The sequence below is a fragment of the Anser brachyrhynchus genome (genome assembly GCF_964034855.1).
Source record: "Anser brachyrhynchus genome assembly, chromosome: 2".
Taxonomy (NCBI): Eukaryota; Metazoa; Chordata; class Aves; order Anseriformes; family Anatidae; genus Anser; species Anser brachyrhynchus.
The window spans coordinates 129,607,230-129,633,760 of record NC_137695.1 but is presented as its reverse complement, the minus strand read 5'-3'; the positions used below and the strand labels follow the sequence as shown (position 1 = coordinate 129,633,760).

Sequence of the window (26,531 nt, the reverse complement as noted above, 5' to 3'; positions counted from 1 at the left end):
CAGTGTCCACTCACATACCCATGTCTGACCTGAGGATTAAAATAATCCTTATACCCCTCCCCCTTCTACACACCTCTGGCTAAGACTAGAAATAACAAAGAAAACCCTGATTCCTCTACATGGATATCTGCTTTTAAAAGGTACATTACAGTGCTATAAGTTAACACAATTAGTTAGTTTCTAATACCACCATTACTAACTATAGTTCTTTGCAGAAATATATGAGAAAGATATGAAACCTGTTAAATGTTAGTTCACTCACTGAACAGCATGAATAAAACTGTTTCATTTGCATCTTAACTTTGCAGTAGTCTTGCGTCTCTTGCTATTTGGGCTGTATTTGAAGGAGCTTTTATTTGAAATCTTTCAACTGGATTCCCCACCAATTCACTTTTCAGGGTCTGCATAGTTTTCTTTGGGCCAAAAGTTTTCACTCTCTAGTGCTTAACATTACAGCCTGGCTACCTGGCAAACCTATATCTCAACATTTCCTTTGAGTTCTTACTCAAATAATGAATGTTTTTTTCTTCCCTTCTACTGGAAGAAGCTTTCCTGTTCTTTTGCGTCAAACATTACTTTTCCTCCTTACAGTTCTTCTTCAAGGCCCATTGACATCCTAAAGTCTGCAGTTCCTTCAGCACATTATTAACACTCTAAAGGGAAAGGGAAAATACAAAGGAAAAAAAATACTCAACAACAAGCCACACCCTAAAGAAGATCGATTCCTGTATTACATTTCAAATCTTCTGCTTTCCCAGACTCTGTCTGCATTACAAAAACTAGTAGTACTTCCCAAACATGGAGTCCGAGTGCCCTGCCATCTCCCAGCCCCATATCAGAACAAACCCCTGCAGTGCATCACCTTACCTCCACTTCCCCAATCCCTTTCAGACCTGGTTTCCACACACTGGCCAGGGATAGACAACAGCCATGACAAGACCCAGAAAGTCATCTGGACACAGCCTTGGGAGGTCTGAACTGTTTATTCTGATACTAATGTTCGCAGCACTGGAGCTTGTTCTCCTAAACCTTGCTCAGAGCACAGCGCACCAAATACTTAATAACTGTTATCACAGAGAGTTAACGTGCTTCTGTGATGCCGACAAAACTGCACTGGAAAATAGTAACCAAAGTCAAACCAGATATCACATTGTCCTGCGTAGGCTCTACAGTAACTAGCTATCACAGGAGCTGGGCAGCAGTTGCCCCATCCCCTTTTAAAAGGTGAAGCAAATTGTACTTAAAAATGTGAAGAGGTGCTATGTGGTACTGAATCATAGCTGTTCTTAGAGTAATCAATGATATATTTCCAATAGTCATAAGAGTTTAAAAACATATTCCAAATCTGTACCTTTACATGCTGCACCTAGGATATCAACTTGGTTAATGTTGATGATTAACTCAAATGTGAAAATGCAAATCCACGGGACTGTGAATAATGCTCTTCTGAAGGGAAACTTTGTCATGTTCTTTGAGCAGAAGCTAATTAATTAGTTGCCAAGTGGCCCTTTCTGTCTATTGTTTGTACTTCCTAAATAAATAAATAAAACACTAATTATGATGCAGGCCCTCCTCTCCCATGCTGAGTGATAAGATGACAAAGAAATAATAATAATAATCCAGACATGCAGATTTGGTTGTTTATTGCTGGAGCAGTATCTTGCCTTAGCAAGACTAAAACTGCCAATACAAAGGCATCGTATTTACACTTGAAACACTGAGTTCTCATATTCATTTTTGAAGTCTAATGCTGTCCTCTGAGAACAGTCACTTAGGGAGACAGAGAGATGGAAACACAGGAGTAACACTATGAATCATACCATTGGCCCAGCTCTTCCGACATTCTGTCTGTGCAAGTAGCTAATATCAGATTCACAGAAAAGCAGGGTAAAAAACTAAGCCTTTGGAGAAACTAAACAATTGTGCAGTGTGACGAGGGATCCTTGCCTGACCCTGGAAGACAGTCTGTTTATATCCTGAATTTAACAATAATAATAGAGAACCAAACGTTCTTGTATCTTTTTGATTCAACCCACATAATCAGAAACATCATTAACGTTCATCCCCTTATCCTTCTTAAAAATCCTGATAAACTGTTTATCTGGATAACCCCCCACCACAGCAGGGAATTTCATAGGCTGATTATTTATTGCAGAAAAAAGAGTAGTTCTGAGTTTCACTGAATGCCACCTCACTCTCCTAACACAGTGTTGAGTAAAGGGAGCACATGGCTGGGTTTCACTCTCTCCTTCATCATTTTATATACAGCCCTAAGCCATACCACCTTGTGCTGTGATCCCTTCAGATCTCACAGGCTAAAGCAGGGGCAGTACTTGGAGGGGAGATCTCCAAGGAAAACACTAGCACTACAAAAGAGAGTTTTGGTAATTCATTGATGGAGCTCTCTGTCTAAATTAGTTATGAGTCAGTGCCCTAGCTTGGTGTTTAACAGCACCATCCTGTTAGGAAATGTTTTCTTTTGGTTGAAACAAAGAACAGATTTCATAACTGCTTGTACTTAATAAAGTTATTAAGTACGTGGCACATTTTTTCAAACGAGGAAGAGTGTTAAGACAAATGTCTTGGCCAAATTTCAACTAGTAATTATATTTTGCCTACCTACAGGCAATTCCCTGTGCAGTTTCACTTGAATACAGCTTTTTTTTTTTTCCACCTGCCATGAAAATACTTGCAGTGCAATGCTGCTGCACACAGTTAAACACAAGCTTCCTTCCAGTCTACCAGTATGTACATGAAGATGGCCCTATATGCACTTAGGCTAACACAGAACGTAAGAGCACTGAATTTAATTAACATTGTTAAAACATTTTGAAAGCCTCTGAATAAAGGCTTTAGAGAAGTGTAAAGTATTACCATGGTTCCTACAGTCTATTTATTTAGACTTAATAAGATTCCCTTCCCACACACATGCACACACAAAAGACACTTTCTTTTTTTCTTTGCCAAGTAAAAGCACATTAATAAATAGCACTGATAACCAAGTCATCAAAATTTATTTTTGCCCAAGAACAAACTTTCCCACCATTGGCACGTTTTACTTCCTTTACCCTACAGGAATCTGAAAGACAAGTGAGATTTGCTATATGATGAAATGGTCAAAAATTTCAAACTTTGATCAAGAAAGTGAGAAAGCAGATTCTGCATTTGCAAAATGTTCTCTGAAAATATAAGCTTCCAGCACCTTTGAGATTAAGCCCAGTGTACTACTAGCTGATCTGAATTACATGTATGAAGTGAGATGTTTTTGGAGAGAACCAAGGTCCTATTCATTTAAATCTTTATAGGTTGAAACAGACTGAAACTGCAACTAGAATCAAGTTGTGAGAATTAGGATAGATCAGGGACAGCAGCTGCAAAATACTTACTGTAAGAAACACTGGCTAATGGATAGACAGCTGAATTCCTGGCAGCTGGAGTCTCCCAAAAGTTTGGAAATATACCTCTCATTTCTCATCAAATCTTTATGTGGCAAAATGTAGGCCACTAATTTCTGTGCTTACAGTGAAAATATCAGAGGAGAGATGGAGACTACTGAATACATTTGTCTTAAATTCCTGAATTAGTTCCTTCCATGCCCCATCTCTTGGCTGTTTGTTTTCCATGAATTTCTGCAAACTAAATTTGCTGACCTAAGCAAGGAATTTCAGAAACAGCTATGTTTAAATGCACACTGCAGAATATCCGAGGAAAGCACATTCTGAATGTGTAAACTGAGCATTCATGAAACAGCCAATTTCTAATGGGACATTTGCAATCAATCAGGGAACAGAAATATACCATGTGTCAAACCAAAACTAAGCAACAGAGCACAAAAGTTTAAATATATTAAATATTGAAAATGACTGTAGATTGAGCTGCAGCAGCAGGACCAAGAATGATTTTTGGAAGATATTTCTAAAACAAAAGAAATTGAGAGAGGCTAATTTGAAGAAGCAATATCCATCCATTTAGCGCTCGGCCATACATAAATGACAAAGGCATGCTTATCATTCCTAGGGTTACTTCAGTAGCCACATGTAGAATCTGGCAGGGCTTATAGACTGTAGAACATCTATAGGATGATGCTTCAGCCGTTTCCACCAAGTGTTGAGTCTTACCAGCATGAACTCAGTTTGCAACACAGGTGGTAGATCCAAACCCAAAGCCTGGCAAGAAACTTGGTCAAACAATTGTTTTCACCATCCAAATATGATTAAATAGTTGTACAGATGAAAATCATCTGCATCTTGGAGACATCCCAATCTCAAGCACAGATGATTCTCCCTTAATCATCTCGGGCATATGTTGATCAAGAAGGGTGACAGACTAGAACTCAGCAATACTCTACATGGGAGCACATGAGTGCACCCACCAGGCTGATGAACAGCCGCCCCAAACTGCCCCCACTCCCAGATCCTCCCTGCAAAAAAAGAATGGAGTCACTCAAGAGTAACTTCATTTATTGCTCTCATGGCCTTCAGCTCAGCTATTCACCAATACCACTTTATCATCAAATGTATCAAGAGTATGTGACAGATCTACAATAATAAGCATGCCATTTACTAGTAAAGAAAGGGGTAAGGAAATGCCCCGATGCCTCTGTGTCATCAAGTGTAGCTAGTAGCACAGATACTCCCTATCATCTTGCCTTTCAATATAGCAATTCCACATGCAGGTGTATTGAGGGGACAGCATTTTCAACAATTGATGCCTTAATATTCAGTCAGTCCTAACCCAACTCTGTCTTCTGCCAAGAAATTTTGAGTATGTTAGAGTTTCTAAGTCAAACTCTCCACATTTTTTTACTTGTAATTGACTTGAATATTGTAAAACATAGATATATATATTAATTTCAATAATTAATACAATTAGCTGTGCATGTTAATATTTAATGAGTATTTCCACTAAAGGCTAAACAGGACTGGTAATAGGAAATAATATTTATTTCATTGATGGGTTTTAGGATCCTGAAAATGAAAGACAGAAAAAAAATCTGTTCATTCTTCTTGCTAACATAGAGTTATTCTCTATAGTGATTTGGCCAGATTAAAAATCAGCATTTAAATAGAAGTCACCAATTCAAAAGAGTAGTTCAAATCTGCAGTGATTACAATACTTTTGCCTGCCAGCTGTCTAGCAGTCCATCAGAAGTGGTCTGGCACTCTGAGTCTGTTTTTTGATTGAGGCATAAGTCATCAAAAATCTCTATTGCCTTTAATGAGATCATTGCTATCAGCAGAAAAGTCAAAAAATAATGGCTCAGGTACCAGTATCGCTTCTCTTTGCTGTAGGACCATGCATGCATTCAAACCACTATACTTGGAGATTCTGCAACAATGCTCTATGGCTAGCAGGTATCAGTTGTCTGTCCTTTCATTGCAATCCTGAGAACAAAAATTCATTACAATATTTTTTTAAATCAGTGCAAAAAATGTGTCTGAAACTTCTAGAGATACTGTTGAACTGCAAAAGACTTCTGAACATTAGAATTAAAAGAAACTGGGGGTTTCTACTAGAGAATCTTTTTTTTAATGTGAATTTTATTTTGAACCCCAAGTAAAAGTGAATACTTTAAAACTCATTAAGATGTTTTGATATTCATCTACCATTGCTTACTATAGTATATATATTTATTTATAACAGCATAACCCACACAAGCTCCCAAAGGGTTAATGCAACTAGATGAGATGAAATTCATGAGCATAATCCTAAACAAGTGAGTTGAAGTTCTATCAGGTCTATTTCATAGCATCAGGGATTACTGCTAGCAGTCTAATCCTACTGAGCCTAAGGGAGGTACGTTGTATTGTATTTGAAATCCTGGCCAGGAAAGAACGGAAGGTTAAATGGGTGCCTTGCTCTGTAATCAAATATCACAGGCACTACTTATCTATTCAATGAACAACTAACGTAGAAAATCAATTAGGAAACAAATAGCTTCTTCTTTTGAATTCTTTACCTAACAAAAAGAAAGAGAGGAATAAATAGTTTTATAATATATGTTTAACAAAAGTATATCATACTATCCAGTATAAAATAACTCTACAAATAGGCTGGCATACACTTACTAAAGACACAAAACACCCCATAGCAACTTCCAGTGTTTTAATGCTATTTCTTTAAGTGCTAGGGCTGTTTTCAAGGCCAGTGTGTATTCGAACACCAGCAATTAGGCATCCTCTCAACATACAAAGCAGAACACAGAAACTACGCATACAAAAATATTAACTGATTGCACATAATTGGACTGTGCTTAAATGAAATCACAAATACATATCCAGTTCTTCGTAACTGAACATCTTAAATTATGTATCAGTTGTGAAAAACATTTCTTCAGCTGTGCATCATCTTTTGTTCACTTAGTTAAAATCCCAGGAGTACTGAAAAAGGCTGAAGCTCCTGCTGGTCTTTGTTCCCAGCAGGGAGAAGCCCCTTTTGGTGGTCTTGAGGTTAACACCCTACCCCCCCAACTTCCTATCCCCCATACCTGTCATGCTGAATAGACTTCACAGTCTGTGCACGCAGACAAACAGCCTGACCTGGCCAGCTAGTTTGACCCCTGGGCAGGAAGAAGATCACATCTGGTTATTAATATTGGGACATTAAAAAAATGTAATCTTCAAGGCACTCAGAGAAGCAGGCTGGCAATTATACAGTATGCAGTGGATGTCAGTCAGAGAGCATGTTAGCCTGATATTATGTCCAAGAATGCTAAAATGTTCATTTTGTTCTGATGAGGGGTTTCAAATACAGTCTTCCTTTGTATCTATGAAAGCTGGTAAGAGAAGTAAGCCCAAAGCACTTAAGTCTTTAGCTTATCTGCTCTTAGGCATCCCAGTTTTGAGGCTGATTTACACAGTTTCATAATGTAAAATACTTGTAGCTGAAAAATGATAAAACTAGGAAAACAAAACAAAATAAAACATGATTTTACAGTAAAGGAAGGCACCTAGTAAATTGAACAAAAGCTCTCAGTATTACAATTGTTCTAAACATGCTCCCATTGCATTCCCTGAATATTTCACCACTATCCAGACTTTTTAGTTCATTCATTCTAGACATCTGCATATTAGCTGGTTTAAACACAGTTTATATAATTGGATAAAATACAGCAGAAACATTTGCACATGCATATGTTATATACACATGAACATAGACCATTTTTTAATAGCATAGATTTAACCATGTCATTGTGAAATTTTAGTGCCACCAAAGTCAATGGAAAATTTACCTTTGATTTGACTTGGGCCAGACCTTAACACTTTCAAAATTACATCACAGAACCTCATTAGGATATGTACTGAGAATATCAAATTCCTGATTAGACACCTTTATAAAGCCAGATAATTCCTTCTATTTGACCTACTGGTTATGACTAAAACAGAATGAAAGACCATGGTCTGGAGCTCTTATATGCTGTATTTTGCTGGCATCCCAGCCTTATTGATGCCACATGGAGATTTTGGATTGACAGTGTGAACCCAGCATGGGTCCAGCATTCTTCACAAGGAATGCTCTGGTGCCCCAAGGTGCACTTCTGTACTACCACTCACGTGGAAGGTAGAGAGGCATGGTCTTCAGGAAGTCTCAAGTCTCCTAGAAGGTGATGTCAATAGAATCTCTGTGCTTGAAACCAGATCTAAAACTATCTCCACGGGTAGTTAATACTAGTGTTCCCAGCCCACATATCTTAAATTAGCTGTCATTAGTTTGGTTTCACTGCAAACCACCATCAAGTTATTTTTCCTTGCTTCCTTTCAAATGGAAAGATTTTCTTTCAAATTACATTGGGCCAACACCCGGGATGGGCCTTCTACCAATGACACGTTAATCTTGTGATCTGTGTGTCTGAAAAGGGAGCTTTATAGCACTGGAAGTGAGAAGTTTCCAGCTTTCCAGCAGAATGCTAGCACTTGTTTTTAGCTCTGAGTGGCCTTGAGATGTGAGGCACTCAAACTGAAACACTATTATATATGGAAAAGCTATTATAGGAAAAATGTAAGAGGTTTCTAAAATATTTTAGTTACTAAGTCACAACGTATTTTTTCCCCTTAGTATTAATGGAGCTTGGCTTGGTATGTACAGCCATATGAAAAAAAAAAAAAAACAGTATTGATACAGTTAAAGAACACTCTACAAATTTCTAACATATTTTTGCTAATGCAAAATATGCAGGAGGTTCAAAATGCATGAAAGTTTCCTGTGGGATGGTCAGCATACCTTTTCTGTCTTTATTACTTAAAAACAACACAGCCAACTCAAACTCGAGACAATAAAAGCTTTATCCCACTCGTCCCAAATAATTAAAAATGCATATGTGATAATGTACACAAACACTCACGCATGTATACACAAGAGAAAGTGGGAAAGATTATTGGCAGAAAAGAGCAAAAATATAAACGAGTTTTAGGCTTGGCAAAAATGAAATTGAGCAAAGTACAGCATGAACAACACTGATCCAGACATAGATGGCACTGGGAAAATAGACACTTAGAAATGTCAGAAGAGCAGGAAGAAGAAGAATGTGGTGAGGTAGTGAGCACTGGCAGCATGCGTGCTCAACTGAGGTTGCAGAGAGCAAACCACCAGGCAAGGATGACACTCAGTAAAGTCCTGAGGGAGATGGAGCTTTGGAGTGAAATTCCAAGCTTGAGGCAACAGAGGAAATGTTTCTGACAGGTTGGGGCCTTTCAGGGTGGAGGCTTTCTGGTTTTAAATAGTAGCTGCTTGAAAAATGCTCACAAGTGGAGAATAATTTAGGAGGAGAAACTGGCTACAGGCGAGGTGACCTAATGTGTATGCTCACAAAGTGTGTCATGATTATCGCTAACCAGTAACCAGTTTTGATCTGTAAAAGATATTTAGGAGGTGGATTTAGTTCTAACAACATACACTTGGTATCAAGCAGGGGAGCTGTTTCAGTGGGAAGAAAAACACTTCCAAATTCAAATCCTCTCATCTTTTTCACACCCTCTCTGTGGAGCAGTCTCTCTGGCTGTCCCTTTGTAACTACCCTTTTCTCTAGAGCATCAGAAACAAATGGAAAAACCCTAGAAATAAACTTAGGAAAAAAAAAAAAAAAAAAAAAAACAGAAACAGAAACAGTAACCATCAATTTCAGCAAGAAATTACCCAAATAACAGAACTTTTTGAACTGAATAATTCCTCACAGTAGTGACAAACCACAGTAGTCAAACCACAGGAGAGCCATGTTCCAGTCAGTTGACAGTTAGGAAACACTGTCGTTTTGGAAAACTCCTGGGCCAGCTTCATCCTTGGAGTAACACTAACAAGATCAGCAGTACTACAACAAAGATGGATTAGGCTCACATTCTTCCCATCTCTTTCATCACCATTTTAATAAGAAACAAACAAACAAAAATTTTAAACCTTAAACAAATCCTACAGAGGATAAGAAATCATACAACTAGTAAAAACCCTGTATCTTTTAAATTGTTCAGATTTTACTTTAACAGTATGTTCTCTCTCACACTAAAGAAAATGCCTCATGTACTCTGCACATGTCATTGGCAACTGAACATTTTAATTTTTTTATGGCAAATTCAGAAAATTATCCTCACCAAAACATAAAAGTTAGATTAAAAGTATTTTTTTGCGATTTGGAAGGAGAGGGCTGAGTGAGAGCCTGGTATAAGTTTTAGCAACTAAAAAGAACAGTCAGTGCTTGGAAACAGCTGCAGTAATTCCTCAAGTCCAGAACCCACTGACACAGCCCAGCCAGGCTCCCTGCAAGGTGAACAGAGAAGAATTAAAACTCACTTGACCCAGGGATCAAAATGCAGGACTGCAGGGTATATATATATATATATATATGTAGTGACTGCAGCTGCAGCCTTTCTGTACCAGACAAAAAGGTTCCTGCAGTCCCCAGCATCCCTTTGAGCCAGCTCTGCCTGGGAGCTCTCCATGGCTGCTAGTGCAGGAAGGATTTCCCTCTCATCACATACACACTGATGTGTGCCCTAGCTGCTGCCCTTCCTGGTCCTTCTCCTGACACATCCCCTGCATGGTGTACAGAGGAAGGATGGGGCTCACACAGCCAGCGCGCTGCCAGACAGAGACTCCCCGACACCAGTGGAGCAACCCTTCCCTCCTCCACGGTCGGGAACTTGCAGCAAATCTCCACTTGTTTTTGCTCCATTCATGGCAGAGAGGGAGCTGTGCCAAGGTTAGAGAGTGTTGTCCTCGACCATACCTTTGTTGTAAATTTCTGTATTTTAAGTTTTCTCCAAAGACTAATACCCTTTTTAAGAAGAGTTTCAAACAGAAGCAAACTATTATAAGACGCAAATTGCTGGAAAGAGTGAGAACAATTCATAAGTATTTTCTTTTATGAGTCAGTAGGAAATAAAAGAGAAAAAACAACTTTTGTACCTTAATTTTCCAGAAGGAGGGAGAGGAGATAATCTAGAAGCATTTCAAATCTGATTTTGTGCAGTTATTCAGTGTGCTACAGCCAAGACAAATGCCTATCAGCATGCCTCTTTTGCTTTAACTAATTAGCAGTATTACAGGGTTCAGTAGTGACACTTCAGCAGTAATTGATCCTCTGATGTAATTTTTTAAATATATTTCAAAATAGCCAGTGCAGGGTATCATGTAGCCAGTGCCATCCCAGAGGGCTGTGCAAGGACAGTCTGGCAGCCAGCGCAGAGGAGCTGGTCACCACCTGAGCCTGACCTGGGAGCTGGGGTGCTAAACACAGGCAGTCAACAGAAGCTGCTAGCACTTGGCATCTCTGAAAATCAGAGCCCTAATCCCTTCACTTTTATCACTTCCTTCAGCACTGGCAGGTAGCATGGCTAGTTAAAATTCAGGTGGTGACTACCCTAAAATAGTGTTTGTATATACTCACACGGGGAATCACAAACTTCCTGGCTTGCTCTGAAATTAGTATTTCGTTTCAGATTTTGTGCTGACTTGGTGGGAAGGGCATTTGGCATCATAGTTTCACATTACTTCACACTACTTAGAGGGCAACTTAGTTACTATACATTTCTTTCTTTTCTAAACCTTAATGTGAAAGGTTTTAATGTCAAGCAGCATGAAGGCCAGAACAATCCAAAAGTCAACACAGCTCCCACAGTACGAGTTCAACCACAACAGACACCCCATCTGTATTTCACAGTGTACCTTAATAACAATCAATAATACATTAAAGTTAGCACTGAAAAAGAGCACACTACAGAGTCTGTTTGAGTTACGCCTCAGACTTGTAGTCCACTTGCAGAAACAACATCTTCTGTTTTGTATGTGCAAATGAGTATCTGGGAATATTTTATTTTATTTTATTTTATTTTATTTTATTTTATTTTATTTTATTTTATTTTATTTTATTTTATTTTATTATTTTATTTTTTCAGCTAGATGGCTAATTAGCTATTTCTTTTCTTCAGGCTCAATGACCAGTTAACTGTCTACTGCTATTTGCACCCCCAAGAAACAGTGTATTATCAATAGACATGGGAAAGCAAGAAGAGGCAACTGCTCTCTGAAGAGACAGGCAATATGACATGGGAGTAAGCCAGATGCTTCTTTTCCTTACCCTCTTAATAGTAGAGGGAATTCTTCCGCAGTATAATTCAGAATTGGAGTTTTTCTCTGTCCATTAACTAAACTAAGCACGAGATAGCCTAACCACTTAATGTAGGCACCCACCAGAGAGGTAAAAAAAAAAAAAAAAAAAAAAATGTCATGGGCTGGAAACTGACAGGCAGAAACCAAGCTACAAGAACTAACAAGCCACTCAACACAGCAAAAGTGACCTCTGGGTCTTCTACCATCAAACTAGGACTGATCTTCAAGAGGGTGTAAAAGAATTCATGCCAGTCAAAACCAGCCAAAGAACCATCAGGAAAGCCAGACAGGTTTAAAACTAGCTATGCAGACAGGTGAAATTTAGTATTGACAAATTAATCCAAGAAAATATATATTATAAGGAACTATCTGAACCAATCAAACATATTACTGGTGTCTAAATTAAATGTAACAAGTCCAGGAAACTTGGGCATCAGTATGAAGAAAGTCATGCAAAGAGGCATGGAATGAAAGACAACATAAATCCAGAACAGAGTCACAGAATCACAGAATTGTAGGGGTTGGAAGGGACCTCAAGAGATCATCGGGTCTAACCCCTCTGCCAAAGCAAGTTCACTAGAGCAAGTTGTCCACGTAGGCATCCAGACAGGCCTTGAATATCTCCAGAGAAGGAGACCCCACAACCTCCCTGGCAGCCTGTTCCAATGCTCTATCACTCTCACCGTGAAGAAGTTCTTTCACATGTTGGTGCGAAACTTCCTGTAATCCATTTTTTGGCCATTGCCCCTTGTCCTGTCCCCACAGACCACTGAAAAGAGGTTGGCCTTTTTCTTCCACACTTAAGATATTTACAAACATTATTAAGATCCCCTCTCAGTCTTCTTTTCTCAAGTCCAAGGTCTGTTTTCTCAACAGACCCAGGTCTTTCAGCCTTTCCTCATAGGGAAGATGCTCCAGGCCCCATATCATCTTTGTGGCCCTCTGTTGGACTCTTTCCAGGAGATCCCTGTCTTTTTCGTACCGGGGAGCCCAGAACTGGAGACAGTACTCCAGGTAAAGCCTGACCAGGGCAGAATAGAGGGGGAGGATCACCTGCCTTGACCTGCTGGCCACGCTCCTTTTAATGCACACCAGGATCCCATTGGCCGTCTTGGCCACCAGGGCACATTGCTGGCTCATGGCCAACCTGTCATCCACCAGGACCCCCAGGTCCTTCTCCATAGAGCTCCTCTCCAGCAGGTCATCCCCCAGCCTGTACTGATACATGCAGTTGTTACAACAGAATTCAATAGTATTTGTTTAAAGCAGATATATTTTTGGATGCACCAGGCATGATACAATAAAATCATACAGCTACAGTGAGAACAGTGTGTTCCGTTCTGAAATATCTGAATATCTCTAGAAAAAAAAATAGCAGGGGTAGAAAGAGTTCAGAGACCAGCATTGGAATTAGCAGAAATGTGGAAAAACTTCCACTAAAAACAGCAATGAATAGAATGAAATTGCATGGTGCACAAATAGTTTAAGCAGAAGAAAGACATGATAGATCATAAAATAATCATAAAGATTACTTATGAATAAATAAAGATTATATAGAAAGACCATAAAACAAGTGAGAATGCGTTACATTTCTTGTTCTGCTACCAGATGAATAAACAAACAAAACTTATGACTTAAATGAATGACAAGAAATTTTTAAGCAATTATATTTATATGCAGGTTAAAATAACCTGTGGAACTCCTTCCCACTGCATGTGGGAAGCCAAGAGTTAAGTTTATGAACTGAATTGATATTTGTGTACATATAAGACTATCCAAAGACCATTTTTTTGGAAAGCAAATATATACATATATATTTGAATTTGTACAATGCTAATTCATTGTTCTTTAACTAAAGAGGACATCTGAGAAACAAAACAAAACAAAACAAAACAAAAAACCACATAATTATCCTTTATGAGCAATATTATTCCATATTTGCTCACTAAAGATTTTTTTTACTCTGGTCTGGGAAGCAATTGTTGTTAGCTGGTCTGGAGCAAAGAGATTAGATAAGTTGAACTAATGGTATAATTTGCTGTGATAGGACAATGATTACATGCTTGGCCAATTAACGTGTTGTTTCTTCTAAAATAACATTCTCTTATGTTATGGACAGCCATTGCAAGAGATGTACTTGACTAACTTTATTTGCAATGGAGTATTTTTCATTAGGACAGGTGGGTAAGATAACTCACGATGAGGTGACTCAGAAACACCTCCAAAGAAGAAAGAAATATTCTTTAAAGCTAGCACAAATCCTGATAATTTCAGCCCTAGAAGTGTTTATAAGAAAATTACGAGTAATTAGGAGATAGAAAATAGAACAGAAATGGAAATCCAACCTTTACTACAGCAGACACTAACATATATAGACGTTTGTATAGTATTTTATCAGGTGACAGTAGCAGCCTGTGGTATGTATGGACACACATAATTTTAAATTCTGTTTATGCTCTGGGGAAGTGTACACTTTTATAAGTGCACACACCTTTTTGCCTCCCCTCACTGCACCCTCTGTGCAAGAAACCCAGTCTCCAACAACTGTGACTTCTACTAGCCTTGGATAATGTCTGGCTCTGTAAAGTTCTCATGAGCATGAACAACTTCAGATTTCATCTCTAACTCATTCTTCCCAGTAGCAGATACTGTATCAGACAGATATACAGATAAATATTGGGAGAGAAGAAGACAGATATTTCTCCACAGATATGAAGAAATTAAGTGGTATGCTTAGTTATGTTTCTATAAGGTCCATTAAGCTGCCAACATACTGGGGGCCAACCTCTCTCTTGCCTCTGCTTGGTTAGAGACACATTTTCTTTTTCCCCAAGGCCATGCACTGTTTCCCAGTCAAGATAGTATTAAACTCACCTTCTAAAGCTATTAGGATACACAACTACTAAAAGTAAAGGAGAGACATTTGTTTCCTTGTTGTTGTGAACGCAAGAGGCATGGAACCTTTATACCTGCAGAGATCAGAAGCTGAGGGAATTGGGAAACAGGCTTGAATTCTGTAACATGAGATTTCAGAGCTCTTCTTTATTGATTACCAGCTCAATTCTCTTCCTTTTCATGAAAAAATGTCTCATACATATAACTCTTCAACACCAGCATAGCTATTGTCATTTGTATACCCCAAAATGTCTTAGGCAAACCTTATCATCCCTTTGGTACTTTTGAGGTAGCTGAGGTCACAGAATTTGAGCTGTCCATTGGAGAACTCATGAAGGAAAATAAGCATCCCAGAAAAAACTTCTGGATTCAGGTTCTCTGTGTTAGATGTTGGTCATAGCTCATCCCACAAACCTATGTTTGTTTTTCAAGTAACCAGACTACAAAGCATCTAACTGAGAAAGGATTTACTCTTTCTCAAAAATACCCACCAGGTGTCCTAATGATTGTTTCTGAAGATTTTCATCCTTTGAGTTCTATATGAGACATAAACTCAAGTATCATGAAGATACTTACGAAGCCTGACACATTGCAAGCCATACCAGTTAATATAGGAACAGGGAGACAGAGCATATTCACAGCAGATCCAATTTACCATGACATATGAGACTATCTTAGAAAACAAAAAACTGACAAAGGATATCAACAATTTAGGTAAAACCTGTTTCTGAGATGCATCTGCAGCATGGTAGGTCCTGGAGACCAATACAGTAGTGCCTTTCAATTGGCCCAGTGATTCTAGGTCACAAACTTGGTAAAATTATCCTTAATATTTTGTAGACTATGATTCAGTCATCTGAGACTGACTTCACAAGATCCCATTCTGATATATACCAGCAGGATGCTGACTTCCCCCTGGGTCAAAGATTTCGAGTCACAGAAGTTTCTGGACAAATAAGGGCATAAGGTTTTCAGAAACCCTTGCAGTTTGGCTGCTTGTTTTTTTCCACCAGCTTCAGTCTTCCTAATTTCCACTCATTCATTAGCTGCGTACATATCTGCAAATGCCAAAGGGCATTTCCAAAATAGCAACATCTAGATACTAAAAGCTGCCTCATTTCAGAAGTAAAGCAAGCCTTTTTTATGCTCTCATCACTAGCAGACACAGAAAGCAAGAATACCGAAATCCTCAGACTTTGTTTCATTGTTCTAGCTGTAAAAGTACCAAAACTCTGGTCCTTCACAAATTGTCTCTTTAATTAGAAAACTTTACTATTTTTACCTTAATCTATTTCCCAGAATGCAAGTTTTTGTCTAGATTACACAGAAAATAGGGATACTGTTATTAGAATAAGAAGTGCCCTTCCTTTTTTTTTTTTCTTTTTCTTTTCCATTAGGACCCATAGTTTCAAATTTAGCATAAGGAATGCTTGATAGTATCACTCATACCTGGTATGATACTTGAGCCTGTTGCAACTTTTCAGGATTTCCACTGAAAAAACATCTTTATTTTTTAATAAATCAGTTTGGAGACAACTGATCTGTGATTCTGTGAACTCTCCCATTCCCCCAGCCAAAGATGGCCATAGGCCCAATCATAAGTTTAGGGTATCAGAAGAAATATTCCATTAGTGTTAAGTAGTTTTAGAACAAGATGGTATAGATCACTGGAAGTGTTTGCTGAAGTTCTGGTCAGAAATGTGTCCACTGTATGCCTTTGGTTTAAACAGTGTCATCATAACAGGATTGGTCTTGAAGTTTCTCTGAATAATGTTTTTTTTTTTTCTATAAAAGAGTTTGTGCACAAAATATCCCTGAAGTATCCCTGAACAGCAGATTCTGTGCTGCTTCTATGGGTAGAGGCAGCCTTATTTATTTATTTATTTATTTATTTTTCCAGAACCAGTGCAAGGAAGCACCATATGCTTTTATTCTTTGGGACTAATTACAAGGGAAAACAGTGATCACAAATAAAATCTGTTTTTTGGGCAAAATCCTGAATACTATTCCTATATCCCAGGTCATCTGCACATAATCCAGCCATAAAATGGCAGTTATATATTGTGTATTTTTGACATATGAATCTTGTTAACATTATGGTTTGATTAACACGCAAGGATAACAGTTTTAAACAGAAGAAAAAAAAAAAGTACATTTTTTATCAGACAAATAATGCGGTCAAAAATCCAGTTTTTATTTATTTATTTATTATTTTTTACCATTTATGTCTCCCTTTAGAAATATATATAGTTTCCCAATCATGCATATAAGCAAGGAGCATTGCTCACAGTCTTCCTATGTGATAAAAAAAGGTTTTCTGTTTTTGTCACTGCTACTGTAGGAGGATGCCCCAGGCAGGGGACTCTGCACACTTCATCATTCAAGGACAACCTTTGCTCAATTTTTGTTTCCTTCAGTGCCCCCTGTCTTTGAAAGCTAAAGATTATCTTAATGTCTTCCCTCCCACAGGGAGAGTAGCACATACATTTTCCCCTGAGGCTATGGTACACAATACTCTGTGTATCTGTCTGCTGCAGAATTGCAAGGCTGGCACCTTCGTCTGCAGACCAAGGGGGTCATTTCCATGACATCCTCCTTCACAGCTGTCCACAAAGGGAAGGTCTTGCAGTTCTCACCGTAGCTTCATCTTTTTTATATATAAGTATGAGGATGTACCACTGTCATTCTGCACTATCTGCCTGTGTTAAGTACACCAGCCTAAAAGACCACCAGGAGCAAAAAATATTACAAGCTACCTCCGGTATTTTTTTTAGCATTAAAATCTTACCCACATTTAATGCAATTACTACCTATTTCCTGTTGTACTTTATTGTATTTTGCCCACAAATACACACATGAAATTTTATCCAATAAAATACTTCTCTTGCATTTCGCCCAGTTCTTGCTAGACCCAACAGAATTGGTAATGCTCAGCATTTCACACCAGCCTCTTCACTATCTTCCCTTAGAAAAAATTGACCAGACTGTTGCTAGACAGTGGTACCCCAAAGGAAAAAAATAAATGCAGAAAATGAATTTGTTTATCTAGAGAGAAAGACACATATAGAGACAATGCAGTCTCAAGAGCTGTGTATTACACCACTCAAAGCTCAGTTCTGAACATATGAGGTCTTTAAGATTTATTCTCACCAAACTTGACAATAGACCAGCCTCCTAAAATTCCCAAATCTGGCATTTTTTTCTGGATGGACTGACAAATACATAGACCCATGGAACGCTTCTGCCCAGACACTTATCAAATACAATAGTAAAGCTGAAGTACACATATGCATGTCAAAATACAACTTTCCTGTCAAGCCTGTCTTTTTTTCAATGTTTTTTCTTAATTATGTGGAATAAATAGTACAGAAAAATCTCACCTGGAAGAGTCTGTTAAACTGTGTTTACAAATTTTAGAGAAGACACCTGTAGTGTGTGCTGCACTATCAGATAAAATCTCCTAAGGGTAACAAGTAAATCTATGTTGCAAGGCTGGGTGGGAGTGGCTGCTAATTTCATAGCTGCAATCAATTCATGCATGTACACACATAACGCACACATTGACCTAATACTCTTACATTCACTATACATTGCATCTCTACCTTGAATCTCAGTTAGAAATAATTACATATTTCTCTTAATATCAGAATGAAAGAAATCCAGGCACAAAAAACAGCTGTTATACAGCCATTTTGTGTGTTGAGCATACTGAATAAATGAGGCTGATCCTCTTTATGATGCTTTTGCTCTCCTCCTTACTCACTCTTCCTGCTCTGCCAAGGGAACTACAATGTCATGCTCCCCTGGGCAGGCTCTGCACTGGAAGTCATGTCCAAATAGTCTGGTACAGCCTCCTTTTTAAAGAGTAGCTTTATACATCATCATCCACAATAACACTCAAGAGTGAGATCCTGGACAACATTTCAATGGGAATTCTCTAAAGAATTTGAGAGTATTTTTTGCTTTAGCAGTGTACCATAAACCGAATCCAATGCATGTCATTTTTTGCAATGTATATAGGACCATCTAGGCAAGAGAATCAGATAATACCTGAATATCAAATAGAATATACATGAAATATAATGTGAGAATTACTTCTCAACTATTATATTTTAAATTTAAAATAGAAAAGAATAAATTTGAAATTATTATTCAACTATCCCCCTACATTTTTTGAAAATAATTGTACTTGTCTATTGTGTATAAGTACATACAGTTAGCACGTTCATGAATTGACTGTACGATGTGTTCTTTCAACCTTCATTTGTTTTTATACGTGCAAGCACAACAGCATAATCTGAACTACAGTAACTAAAACATGCAGTGGAAATTAAATTTCATAAAACATTTAAAACCTTAAATGATCATAAATCTTAAAGTACTATAAAAAATGAAATATCCTCTATCGTGAGGTTTATGTTTAGCAACAAATCTGAATAACTTTTGTTTATCACTGAAAACAGCTTTCTTCACCAAAACAAACAGCAAGAATAAGATTAAGCAAAACATGTTTTGCCTCCTCAGATGTGCAGACATATTCCAATTTCCTTTGTACAATGATTTTTATGCAAATCAATGCTGTACAATCTCCTGACCTCTTTTACCATCATACCGGGACAATGACAGTTCAATAATTGGACTGGAACATACCTAGGATATTTGATTTTAAATTACGAAGTTGGTGCAGGACAACTGAAATGAAAAGAATGCGACTTTGTGTTAATTCTGGACTGATCAAGTACCAAAATCATGCCAAACAGAGTAAAGCAAACAAAGTGATTAGGGCTGTTAGTCCATTCACCTCCACATGCATATACTTCACACCCTCAGTTCGGTTGTTAATTCCTAACAACGATGCTTTCATCCAGAAAAAGGATAATGAGAAAAACCCAAGCAGGGTTCCTTGGGGAACTGTTACACTAAAAGTTACCTATGGACTAAATCCCACTTGTGCCTCCTGCTCCTGATAAAGATGAGCAAAGCATTCGATAGCCCTCATTTATTTAAAATCCAAATATGCAAACAGCATTGTGGAATCCAGACAGACTGTCCCACTGATGACACATGCAGAAAAAAAGCTAGTCTAACTAAGCTTTTGACTTTGAACCAGAAGTGAAGTGGACACCTTGCTTTTAAAAAGCACTGTACAACCCCAGCTGAAGAGCAGGTGCTGCACGGTATTTGCATTTCCTGCAGAGGATGCTAGCTAGCAAGACCAACCAGCTGACCATGAAAATTCTTGGCCCTAAGTGACCCAAGGACAGGCTATAAATCCATCCTATAAAATATAGTAAAAGCCCCGTTTGTTCTTCTACCCTTTCAATATGTGATGTTATACATTTGTGATTATCTCATTTTATTGGGCTCTTTAGAAAGCTGTTTATGATCATTTGTGGACAAAACAAAGGCTCATTGTAAACTCTTTTAAATAAGTTGGAAGGTCAATATGAAACAAAGGGCATCACTTTTATGACTGCTACATGCAAGCTATGCTTGTGTGTGTAATATTACAATGCATTTCAGCAAAGGGATAGAGTCCTAGCTAATTACAAAGCTAACATATAATAGTATTGCATTAGCAGCCCAAGAAATTCCTATTGAATTGCATAGATCTGAAAATAGAAAGACATGCTTGTGCTGAAACTTAATTATCTTGGAAAAAATTGTGAGGGCCAGATTCTCAGAAGACATAAACACAAAGCTCTGCTTTACACTCCTGAGGATCTAATGCTTTGTTTATTTGGATAACCTCCATCAGATAAAACTTACCATTTGGATTGACTAATTTGCCGTATTATTTACGGTATCTACAGTCAAGTAACACAATTACTACTCAGTTTGTGAACAATAAAAAGAATACTGCTGATCTTCAAATACAAGGTCTAAAAGAGATGATCAGCTTGCTCTGCCAGGTTAAAAATGTGAATGCTGTTGCATTCCACTCTAGGCAAAGAAGACAAGCCTTTTTCAAGGACAGTTTGGACTGAAATTCTTTTTTATGGTTTCAAAGTAAAACATTATGGTAAAAAATGAATACAGCTTTGTTTGTTTCTTCAGTCATCGTTAGCAATAGACATAAAGGTATTCTGTTTTTGAGCCCATATGGAAAGATCATCAACACTTTCTGCTTCTGGGTCCTTTGCCAAAATACCATATCCCACATGCCTTTTACCTTAAAACATAAAAGAAAAGGTGTTGTTCTGGTCAAATAAAGAAATAATTTTTACTAGCATACGTCTAATGTTAAAGCTGCCTAAATCCTGCCAAAGACATTAAAACACCATCTGCAAAACAGATTTTCATTAAATTGATCAGTTTAAAGTTAAGCAGCTAGGCAGATGATGCTTTTGAGCTAACCTTTAACCTTTAACCTTCTTAAACTGAAATCAGGTCACTCCTTTTGGGTAATATCTTTGCTGTTTGAGAAGATGAGAGGTAAAGTGATCTATCCAAATTGAACTGACAATCATAGCATTAATAGTGATATGGATCGATATTTTGTCAATAAAGGGAAAACCAATGGAGTTTTCACGCAGCTGAGTATTTGTCTGCTAACTGTTGCTTGTCACTTTCCCTGAGCTCCTAAATAGCTGCATATATAATGTAAACTGAAGTATACACCCAATATAAAATTAATGTATATTAAAGCTATTATTGGCTAATTGAATAATATTTTAATACACTGACTTCATTTTTTTTTTTTAATTATGATTATAAACTGATCCTGCCATTCAGTTACTTGGCTAACTAAAACTTCTTTACAGCCCCTACAGTTTACTTGCAAACAGGCTGCCCTGTTAGATTCAAACTCCTTTTACTATTTATTTATTAAAAGTATTTGGAAACTATTTTATGAGCACCGGACATGATATATGCAGTTCCCTGAATCAAAAGCTATTTGACTAAGCCACAAAATGGCTTCCTTAAGAGCAGTTACAGCTCTATGTAGTTTATATCCAGAAAGATCACTTTGCTACCTCAGGTTCCCAAATCTGCAGAAGTCCAACATTTCCTCCTGCAGAATGGAAATGCACTCTGTTGCTACAGTGTCTCTCTCTGTTTACTTGTGGAGTTACCGGATGCTTCGTGATACTGTGAAGGATTCACCACTCTTCGGTGGTTTAATTTGGTTTAATATCAAGCTCCACAATTCCAAACACAAGTCTTTGGGAACTTCATCTAGCCCAAGCTGAGTTCATTCAGGGTAAGGTCGTCTTTGTTCTGGTTCCTAGCAGTCAAAAAACTAACTGTACCTTCTGCAAGTAGCAATCAGGTCTTTTCCTTCTTTTTCTTTCTTTTTCTTTCTTTTTCTTTCTTTTTCTTTCTTTCTTTCCTTCTTTCCTTCTTTCTTTGTTTCTTTCCTTCTTTCTTTCTTTCTTTCTTTCCTTGTTTTCTTTTTTTTTTTTTTTAATTTAGAAAACAGCTGAAAGTTTTACTTTACAACATTTAGAATCTAACTTTAAAAGTGACATTTTGATACTGACTAAAATTATACGGCTTCAGAAGAGAAGCTCTGATGTTCATGATAGCTTTAAAAGCTATGGTTGTGAAAAGACATCCTTTTATTTTATTAATAGTTAAGTAGAGAAAAAGAAATCTAGCTGTTATGGCAACACTTACAAAAGGAAAATTCACAAACCAACATTTAAATAAACATAAATGACTAAAGATAAAACTCTAAGGTGCCTGACAAAGCAAGGAAACAAAGTCACAGATTCTTTTTCTGAGCTTTCAGATGGTTTTAGGATTAAAGTTTGTATTGCCAAACCATATTCACAGCACCTTAATTTTAAAAGAGTTAGAGGAGCTGCTTGGATATAAACACAATTCCTGAATATTCGATATCACTCCCAAGGCATATATCTATTATTCATACAAATTAATGGTTTTTTGTTTGTTTTGTTTTGTTTTGTTTTTTCCTTAGGTGCTCTAAAAAGTATAATTGATGTATCAAGAAAAAAAAGTTTGCAGCTCTCTTGGTGTCAACTGCTTCACCAAGACCTGAAAAAACTATCTAGTCTGCCAGCAGATAACTTTACAGACTTTCAAAATCTTATTTATTTCCACCTTATGGACTGAATGTATACCTACAATTAAAACTAAAGTTGTCTTGGTGACATACAGAGGCATTACATTCCTGATACAGATACAGATATTTTGTGATACACTGTAGTACTGTCAATCCCAAATCTTAAAAGGAAAAAAAAAAAAACTAATACACCAACTCAAATTTTAAATAAATTGTTCCATGAAAATTAGCCTTAAAATGAGATTGTATGAAAATAGTGTGTTCATGTGTGTGTGCTGTCTGATTTCTGAGAGTTTTTAAGCCTACCAGTGTTCAAATTTCCAAGCCTCTCTGGGAAGTCATGAGAGACATAAACTTCCAAACAAGCTAAGTTTCTCACTAGTAATCCTAGGGACAGATCTTAAAAATACATGTATTAGGAGACTAGCAACCTTATGATTATGAGATTTATGTTTTGTATTGCCCTTCTGTAGGACATGAAGTTTAGGTGGTATTACTGAAAGGGTTGTTCTTTACTCTTTACTGAAAGGGTTGTTAGGCATTGGAATGGGCTGCCCTGGGAAGTGGTTGAGTTACCCTCCCTGGAGGTATTTAAAAGACATTTAAATGTAGAGCTTAGTGATATGGTTTAGTGGAGGACTTGTTAGTGTTAGGTCATAGGTTTGTCTAGGTGATCTTGGAGGTCTCTTCCAAGCTAAATGATTCTGTGATTCTATTTAAGACCTTATGCATCCTCCTCTGAGATGCTTTTCACCTTAACTGACTCGGAGATGGAACTTACAAGGTTAGTGTTGGTCATCTGATGGTCATATGATAGCTGAACTACACAGGCACAACTGAATCTAACAAACCAGAATCTGGAAAAATAAGAATAAATATCTTCAGCAGCAGGACATTATAACTGATGAGGGCTAAGAGTTGAGACTCACTCCCTTATACTCCAAATCAAATATTTTGTGGAACATGCTGCAAAACCAAACATATTTGACCAAGATTTTTCTAGGGGTAGGGTTGTGTGAAGTGATGAGACAATGCTTTTTTGAGCAGCTGGTTTGTATCTTGCAACTCTATATCTATGCCTATGTTTTTATTTTGAAACAAGCAAATGGCATCTTATTTTCCAAAGTCTTTGAAGCTTTAGCAGTGAAGCCATCTGAGAGAAGTCTTCTGCCTTCCCATCTCCCATTCTATGACTCTTATCTGTGAAATTTTTTTCAGCAGCATCTCTCAGAAGGCTAGCTTTATAAAACAGATAATGGAAATAATCCAGGTTAACACTCCAAAAAAGAGATGGGGACCAGCTATGTTTAATACAGGCCATTTCAAAAACCTGGCTTACAGCATGGCTCTACAGTCAGCATAACTGGAGGGAGCAAGGAATCATTTCATGAAAGACAGGGAGCAGGAACCTCTGAAGACAGTTTTGCTGCTGAGGTAGGCAAATTATGTCACTATACTCTTAGCTCTTTTGGGACTTTTCAAAACAAAAATTTGGGTCTTTAAAAAAGCAAACATACAAACACAAAAAAACAACCCCCTGGAGTTAAGGAAAAGCAGAGCAACCAGCACTGTGGGAGAATATAATAGACCTAATCTTGTGTTACTGCCATTTTTGTCCATAGCAGATACTCCAAGGTTAAAACTATCAGGTTATAAAATGAAAATCCAAGTTACTGCCTGTGCACTCTGTGTTAACTCAGAACATCCATCTGAACGTTGCTGAACACCAGCAAAATGTTATTTCTTGCTTAAACTACAGATCTGCTGAGGCTTTTCTGTATTTGCTCCATGTGTACATGTTTTCAACATGATTAGAAAACCAGTATAGCTGCTGTAATCAGCAGATGACTCCTTATAGCTTAGTTATCACAGATTTCTAGTATAAATCAATAGATAACACTTGCAAAATGGATTTTCTAATCATATTTAGAGCTTGTTACAGTGACTAATGGTTTGCAATATTTCCTGAATTTTTTTATCCCCTAGACAAAAGAAGTTTTTAATAAGTTACAAAGTTATTCATCTTGGAAATGAATGTGTTATATTTTGTACATGAACCAAGACAATCAAGCCAATCCAGTAAACACACTGCAGAAAATAAGTTACCCCATAATTAGGGTTTGGAAAAAGTCATGACAAGTTGTATAATAAATGGTATTCATCACTCCCACATATTCATTATATCCACATAGTTTTTTCCAGTAAAGATAAAAATATAGTTGCCATTCTACTAACATATTTATCTACACCACACCCTTTCATGTTTGTGAAAAATCATTACTGGCTTGCAAAAGAAGGGCAGACAAAAGGATGGCAATGCTTACTTTTGAATATTGTTGGTAGTAATGTGGTATATTACATGTCCTTACTGAAAATACTGATGTAAAATAACTTGGCTGTCACAGACTATGGTTGCAAACAGACGTATAAGCCAGAAAATGATCTCTTTTCCTATGCACGGTATGGAAAATTCATCATTTTCCATAATCTCTGTCAAGCCTCTGATCAAAAATGTTATGGACAAAGATTGAAAAGATTATAAGACATGCAAAACCCCTCTAGTTATGTATGATGAAAGAATTTCTTTTAAAAAACTTATGTCCCCTGTGTCCATAAAGTGAAAGCTGAGTGGGCCCTCAGGTGAATCTACACAACTCACTGGGAGCACACCTTGATTAGCCTGAGTATTTTTTTTCAATTATACACCTTCCATAAACATTTAATCTGATGATTAATCACAGTCTTGTTCAATTAGCACTGAAACAGTTAATTCCTAGTCTACTTGGTGTCAGCTTAAATTGCTGTCACTGGCTTACCTTGTACAGTTTCAGGGCTGCTTCATGCCTGTGATTGGTAGTATGTAAGCGCAATTTATCCACGCTGTTGGTGTAGTAGTCACAGGCATTACATTTTAGGTGAACCGGGTTGCCAATGGCAATACACTTCAGCCTCCACTCATTAGTTTTGCCCCCTTCTTTAATGTGAGCCACCAGTTGATATTTCTGCATATGTTTGTCAGTCTTGCAGTGGAGCTGGAAGTTCGCTTTGAGCTGCGTGTTGTAGTTACAGAGCTTGCACTGGTAGATGTCTCCAATTACAGCCCTCCACTCCTCTTCGGGGAGCGAGCGCTCGCTGCTCACATGCACACTTAGGGCCTCCAGGCTGTCAGAGGTGAATTTGTTGCAAACAGCACACTGGAATAGCTTCAGCGCTGGGTCACTGATATAAGGTGACAGCTCTCCTGCAGTAAGGAGGGACAGGTCATCACCCATTAGCTGACCACTGGCAAGCCGGATTTCAGGCGGCAGCTCATTATTTACTACAGGAAAAAAAAAAAATTAAAAGGGAAAGTAGAGACCAGCAAGCATAGCACACACAGAGGAATCTGTAAAATAAAGCCTTGACAAGGAGTTTGCTTTCTCTAGAGCTTAAACTATAAAAAGCTGTAATAGGATTGAATCAGGATCAATTACAATCATCCCTTTCAACTTCTAAATTCCCTCATCAGATAGCTTTAATTACTCCTACTGGGCATGATGTCATTCTGGAATTTGTATTTTCAAAGGCATGAAAGTTGATCAATAAAATAACAAAACAGCAATGCTTTTGTAACTTAAAAGCCTAGATTAACTTACACAGCACTAATTGTACTTTTGTTATATCCTTTAAATGATGTTGCAGGTAGCTCAGTATATACATATCTACAATATACTAATTAGGATAAGTGTATCTATGCCAATTTAGCTACTTTTAGTACAAGATCTTAGTGTTCCTATTTCTAAAATATGCCCAGAAAACAGCACTAGGCCTATTTAGGTATGTCAAACATGAAACATTAGAACTGAATGGAGTTTGAGAGTTCTTTTTTGTACAAATGTATAAGGTTAGATAACAGATTTACAGTACACTGCCCAACCATGAGCATTTGACTCCAATTCACCCTCCTCTTACACCTGGAATACACACAATTTGCTAACTATAAAAGGGCATTGTCAGTTAAGAAAGAAAA

The 26,531-nt window shown here is 37.6% G+C and overlaps 1 protein-coding gene across 7 annotated transcripts in view; it reads right to left on the bottom strand.

Annotated features, from left to right (window-relative positions):
• The window catches only part of ZFHX4 (zinc finger homeobox 4), a 154,276-nt gene that overhangs the window by 98,130 nt on the left and 29,615 nt on the right, over positions 1–26,531 (bottom strand). For 5 of the 7 annotated variants that reach the window (XM_080581617.1, XM_080581619.1, XM_080581622.1 and 2 more), the window contains exon 3: positions 25,339–25,841. In XM_080581617.1, coding sequence (XP_080437743.1) covers positions 25,339–25,841 — 503 coding nt within the window. The remainder of the gene's footprint in view (positions 1–25,338; positions 25,842–26,531) is intronic. The other 2 variants (XM_080581621.1, XM_080581623.1) reach the window with 1 other exon arrangement.